This window comes from Galeopterus variegatus, unplaced genomic scaffold (genome assembly GCF_000696425.1).
Source record: "Galeopterus variegatus unplaced genomic scaffold, G_variegatus-3.0.2 Scaffold2218, whole genome shotgun sequence".
Classification (NCBI taxonomy): Eukaryota; Metazoa; Chordata; class Mammalia; order Dermoptera; family Cynocephalidae; genus Galeopterus; species Galeopterus variegatus.
In genome coordinates, this window is record NW_007728329.1 from 197,552 (window position 1) to 204,331 (window position 6,780).

General features: G+C 43.2%; 1 protein-coding gene across 1 annotated transcript in view; it reads right to left on the reverse strand.

Moving 5' to 3' along the window:
- Nucleotides 1–6,780, reverse strand: part of STS (steroid sulfatase (microsomal), isozyme S) — a 92,828-nt gene that overhangs the window by 40,224 nt on the left and 45,824 nt on the right. The window contains exon 7 of the mRNA XM_008580952.1: nt 3,373–3,510. Coding sequence (XP_008579174.1) covers nt 3,373–3,510 — 138 coding nt within the window. The remainder of the gene's footprint in view (nt 1–3,372; nt 3,511–6,780) is intronic.

Sequence of the window (6,780 nt, forward strand, 5' to 3'; positions counted from 1 at the left end):
AAAAAAATGAGATAAACAGTTAGCATTTTCACTACCCTTCTTACATAATATTAAATCTTTATTTCTTAAATGCGGACTACACAGAAACGTAACATTCCTATCATTAAAATGGACAACCTGTTTAATCCTAACCATTGCATCAAATTAGCCTGCAGATCTCATTAGCAAAACAGATTCAATTTGGGAATACAGTGGAATCAGTGAGTTCAAAGAGTAAGGATCTTTTTGAGGGGTTTTGATGTAGAGTAGAAGTCAATAATGTTCAGAAAAGGACGTTCTTTTGATCAGGACATTAAGTGGTGTGATTCCTCTGTGTTTGCATCAACCATAAGTCTGTGCTTGAGTTTGCAGATTTACAAAATGAGACGTATACATTTACAAGTTTTGGTCACTTCCCATAGCTAGAAGGAAATGGCATCTTTCTTTTAGGGCCTTGTATTTTAACAATGTTTCACTGTGAACTTGATTTCAACTAAGTATGACAAAAGGATAATGGTTTCCAATCGAGCAGTGGCTGGGATATTAATACAGCGTCTTACATTGATGTTTCTAGCACTTGAGTAAAACATTTGTAATTTATTAAATTGTTGTGATTTTTCCCCCAGATATTTTCAATCTGCAGTTAGTTGAATTCGTGGACGTGGAACCCCATGGATATGGAGAGTCGACTTTATGTGTAACGTTCTTAAGCAAAGTATTGCTTTGTGGCTACTTCTATTACTGTAATTTATGTACATGTGTCATTGGCAGCCGCTAAGCTATTCTGGAACCTAACAAGCATTCAGTGAGACAATGAATGAATGGATGAGCTAGTGCATGAAATGCAGCCTGTAACTTCATCTTTACAGACGCTGCAATCTACAAGATAAAATAAAAACAGCTCTCTCCACGCAAGCCACAGCCTCACAGGCATAAGCCTGCAAGACCTCGTGTTAATATCCACTTCTCAGTACTCTAAAATTAGGCAGTACACAGAGAAGGGCTGACAGTCTGCTGGGGTTAATCCTTTTCAGATTAAACAACCTGTGTCATTCATTTAACCCATATTAAATATTGATCATGTGTCCCCCATCGAGCCAAGTGACAATGGGGTGTAAAGAAAGTGGGTGAAATAGAGTCTGAGCAATCTACGAAGGTTGTGCAGATACATAGACCAGGAGCCCCTTTGTGCCAGGTGCCAGGTAACCAAAGATGTAAGAAATGATCCCTGTCCTGCAGGTGCTCGGATGTCTTAGGACTCCAGACGTGCACATGTAGATGCAAACAGAAGCCTAAGTTTTCGGAGGCTTCACGCCATCGATGAGATAGACACTAGACGCCTCTTCTCTGTCTCTCTGCCTCAGGTGGGGTGTGAGCATCCTCACTGAACTCCCTGTGGTCTGCAGAACAAGCTCTTTGCTGCTCCTTCCCAGCACGTCTACCGGGGCAGGTAGACATCTACGTTTGGTTAGGGCATGGATAGGCCCCTTTAGGAACCTTATCTAAGTCTGTGAAATGAGCCACATTTATTGTAATCAGATACATTTGTCTTATATTGCAGAGTATACACTATACAAGCAACTCGAGGTCAGTAGCTGGGTCTGATCAAATATCCCCAATATTTGCCTGACTCATCATGGGAGTGGATCAGCTGATGCTGCAGAAAGAATGAAACTTCAGCTCAGAATGCCACTGTGGGTTCAGGGAGGCAGGATAATGGGTCCCCAGAGATGTCCTCATCCTAATTTCTGGAACCTGCGACTATGTTCCATTACATGGCAAAAGGGACTTTGCAAATGGGATTAAGTTAATGATCTTGAGNCCATCGATGAGATAGACACTAGACGCCTCTTCTCTGTCTCTCTGCCTCAGGTGGGGTGTGACCATCCTCACTGAACTCCCTGTGGTCTGCAGAACAAGCTCTTTGCTGCTCCTTCCCAGCACGTCTACCAGGGCAGGTAGACGTCTACCTTTGGTTAGGGCATGGATAGGCCCCTTTAGGAACCTTATCTAAGTCTGTGAAATGAGCCACATTTATTGTAATCAGATACATTTGTCTTTTATTGCAGAGTATACACTATACAAGCAACTCGAGGTTAGTAGCTGGGTCTGATCAAATATCCCCAATATTTGCCTGACTCATCATGGGAGTGGATCAGTTGATGGCTGCAGAAAGAATGAAACTTCAGCTCAGAATGCCACTGTGGGTTCAGGGAGGCAGGATAATGGGCCCCCAAAGATGTCCTTGTCCTAATTTCTGGAACCTGCAACTATGTTCCATTACATGGCAAAAGGGACTTTGCAAATGGGATTAAGTTAATGATCTTGAGGTGGGCCCAGTATAATCACAAGGGTCCTTATAGGGAGGCAGGAAGGTCAGAGTAAGCACAGAAGATGGTATTGTGGAAGCAAAAGTCAGAGGAAAAGAAGGAGGTGAGAGGACATTGAATTTTTGGCTTTAAATATGGAAGAGGAAGCCATGAGCCAAGGACTGAGGGTGGCCTCTAGAAGCTGGAAAGGACAAAGAGTGGATTCTCCCCTAGAGCTTGCAAAAGAACACAGCCCTGTGACACTTGTTTAGACTACTGAGATACTTACTTCAGAATTCTGAGTTCTAGAACGACAAGTTAATAAATCTGTGGTGTTTTAAGCCACTATGTGTTCATTTGTTACAGCAGTGATAGGAACCTCATACACACGGGGCCGAGGGGTTCTTGTTTTAATCAGTTACCCAACATGGGGCTGAAATGACAGTTAGGGAGACACGCCCTCATTCCCATGTCTCGACACAGAACGTGGGCATGTAAGTTTTCTGNAGTCAGAGGAAAAGAAGGAGGTGAGAGGACATTGAATTTTTGGCTTTAAATATGGAAGAGGGAGCCATGAGCCAAGGACTGAGGGTGGCCTCTAGAAGCTGGAAAGGACAAAGAGTGGGTTCTCCCCTAGAGCTTGCAAAAGAACGCAGCCCTGTGACACTTGTTTAGACTACTGAGATACTTACTTCAGAATTCTGAGTTCTAGAACGACAACTTAATAAATCTGTGGTGTTTTAAGCCACTATGTGTTAATTTGTTACAGCAGTGATAGGAACCTCATACACACGGGGCCGAGGGGTTCTTGTTTTAATCAGTTACCCAACATGGGGCTGAAATGACAGTTAGGGAGACACGCCCTCATTCCCATGTCTCGACACAGAACGTGGGCATGTAAGTTTTCTGGGGACCACAATATATATGGCCACTTTGGTCACCTGACTGTCCAATGCCTGTGACACAAGGTAGTGCCATATATTGCAAAGCGACACGGGGACAATGGAGAAGCTGTAAGATCAAAGAAAAGGCAGCCACTGGATGAGCTGGGAGGCCAGAGCTTGTCAGCATCAGCACTTCTCACCTTTATAGATGCCGTTGCTTCCTCCGTGCATTTGTCCTTTGCTGGTCACTTCCTCTACATGGGCTCCTTGGTCCGATGTGAAGTAGACCAGAGTAGTATTAGCCAGTTTCAGCTCATCTAGGACATTCAAGATCTGCCCTGGAGGGGAGACGAGACTCAATTTTAAAACAGTTCAACCTTCGCAAAAGAAAGGGAGATGGTTGACCTCCTCAACCAGTCTGTTCACTTCAAAGAGTGCAAAAGAAATGTTCTCACACATTGGAGTTTGTTCCATGAGGATCCCAGCATGGGATGTGATATAATCAAGGCCGACAGACCCCAAAAAGACTCAGTCATTGACTTAAGTATTTTAGAAGCATCGTCTGAATCTCTGGCTATCAGGAGCAATTCTGCGGGGAGACCTGATAAAGTACTGTGGAAGTATCAGGCTCATTGATCATGAGATGCTTGGTGGGAAGACGCGAGGAGAGAAAGGACAGATTGTTGCTGTCGCCGGTGCTGTGGCCCTGAGATGACGAAAAAGCCTACTCTTGCTCTCCCTTACGGAGTGGGAAACGTCTTCCTTTAATACCTACAGTGGACCCAAGTCTAAAATTATCCGTCCCGACTACTAATAGTCTTCATGCTTTCCTTTTTCTTGTCCTCAAAGTCCCCAAACTTAACACTGTATGCCATCCCCAAATAATAACACTTCCAAATAATGCAAACAGCGACAACAACAGTAATAACTGCTACCACCTGTTAAGTACCCTCTAGATGCAACAAACTTTGTTACATGTTTTCTTGTTTAGACCACACTAAACTGTATTGTAAATAGCATCAGCTCCATTTTACAGATAAGGGTAAGAATGCTGAAAAGAGATAAGCGACCCCTGCAAGTTCAGACAGTTGGAAAGTGGGAGAACCAGAAAGTAGGACTTAAGTCTGATTCCAAAACCCAGACTCAAACTCTGCACAGGTAAGTGGACGGACTCAGTAAGAATCACAGAGGAGGAAAAAAGACATGGCGGGTGTGGGGGAGAGGGGCATTTTAGAGACACTAGGGTGCTTCAAAAGTTCATAGGGAAATAGAATTAAAAGATAATTACACACTGAAATGCCTATGAATGAAATACGATGGCTGCTGTCTTCTTCAGAGTAGTGCAAAAGGAGAGGAAGTAAGTATTGGGTAAAGACTAAACACAATTAGCCGTGAGTTAATAATTGTTAGCTGTGGGTGAAGGGTGCATGGAGGTTTGCTGTGCTATTTTGTCTATTTTCATGTATGCTCGAAATTTTCCATAAGAAGACAGCTGAACATTGAAGAAGGGACGGAAACATGGACTCTCTGATTAGGAAGCTGTCATCAGCTCTCAAATGATAAGATAATGGTGGTCAAATTAAAGGTACACGACGTTGAGTTTCCACAGAGACGCCCATAGTCAAGTACTGCTTGTTTAATTCAGTGAGTGCATAAAACTAGTCTTTTCTATGTTAGAGTCTGAGTCCATTTTTTGATGTTTGACTGCTAGTAGTTTTTAAGCCTCACCTCTTCCTTTTCTGCACGTGCCCCACAAGCTGGTAAGAAATCCTGGGTGCTTCCTTCCTTGATACTAGCATGAAGTTGGAACTATACAAGCACCTACCTGCATGCGGAAAATCGTCATCCAAGCCCCAACTCCCACCACCAGAAAAGCAGGACCAGTCTCTTTTCCCTGCACTCTCAAACTATCTTCATATTAGCTTAAGAGCTTCCTGGATCTCCCCAGAAAGCATCCTTATGTGAGTAATAAACCTTTTCAGGTCTTCTTGGTGTGTGTAGCATCATCAGTCTTGACATGGGCACCAAATTTTGGGTGGGGTCCTGCTAGTCACTCAAGGATGGCCACTACAACTAATATTCCACAAGGACCCTGGATATCTTTTGTAGCAGCAATGATTAAATAGTGGGTGCTGAATACATTCTATTCAGCAGGATGTCACACCCAGGGGAGACAGACCCTCCACCCGGCTGGAGTCTCACCTGCTTGGTCCAGAAAACAGGGAAAAGCAGTGCAGAGTTAATGCCCCACAGAAGTGGCAGAGGTGATTTCTGATGCAAAAACAACACACAAGTCATTTGTTGCAAGACACATTCCTGCTATTTGATTGCAAATGCCGCAGGCGAGAGTACATTCAATCTTTCTCAATTTTTAACTCGGATGACAAACATTCCTAGAACCCACACCATATATGTAAATGTCAGATTCAGAATTAAGGAATAAGACACCCGAGGGCCAAGGGCCACGTTAGCGATTTGTCTTCCATGATAAATCACGATCAGCTAGACATTTATTGAGGTGTTAACTCCCACAGCGAAGTGAACCACCTGTGCACTTGGGCTTGGGGTTATTTGGCTGTGACACTAATTTAAGCCTTATTATTTTCAAAATGGTAATTAGCTTAATGAGTTGAAAGAGAAAGAAGCATAAGGTGACAGAACCCACATTTATGCTTTGAAAGAAAAATGCCCCCTTTTGTTCATATAACAACTTCTGTGCAAAGTAATACAGGTAGCAGAGGGTCGAGGCTTTCCCTGTGTTGTAATTAGAAATTAGCAAAAGAGCATGCAACCATACACCTTCATCTCAGATAAAATTTACCCTTCGTATATTTAGAAATATCTTAGCACAAAGAAAATGCCATGAAGAAACGTGATGTAAAAAATGTGGCTCCCATGATAACTTATGTCCACACAAAAAACTGCACACAAATATCTCTACCAGGTTTATTCGTAATTGCCAAAACTTTGGAAGCAACCAAGATGCCCTTCAAAAGGTGAACTGATAAATAAACGCTGGTACTTCCCAACAATGATATATTATTCAGTGCTACCGAGAAATGAGCAGTCAAGCCACAAAAAGACAGAGAAATCTTAAATGCATATTTCCAAGTGAAAGAAGCCAACCTGAAAAATTGACACACCATCTTGATCCCAACTAAATGGCATTCTAGAAAAGGTGAAACTATGAAGACAGTAACAAGATAAGTGGCTGCCACAGGCTGGTGGGGACGGAGGGACAAACAGGTGCAGAACAGAGGACTTTTAGGGCAGTGACAGTATTGTGCATGATCCTACAGTGGTGGACAGAGGACCGTACGCTTTTGTCAAAACCCTGGGAATGCACAAATAGTCACTAATGTAACTACGGACTTTACTTAATAAGAATGCATCAGCACTGGCTCATGTATTGTAACAACTGTACCACACAATGCAAGATGTAAATAACAAGCGAGATGTGTACAGGAGGGAGGGACTGTATGAAAATTCTTTTTTTTTTTTTTTTTTGTCTTTTTGTCTTTTTCCGTGTCTGGCAACGGATCGCAACCCTCAGTGTTGCCCCCGTACCGGACCGGGGACCGGCAACGGGATCGCAACCCTCAGGGTCG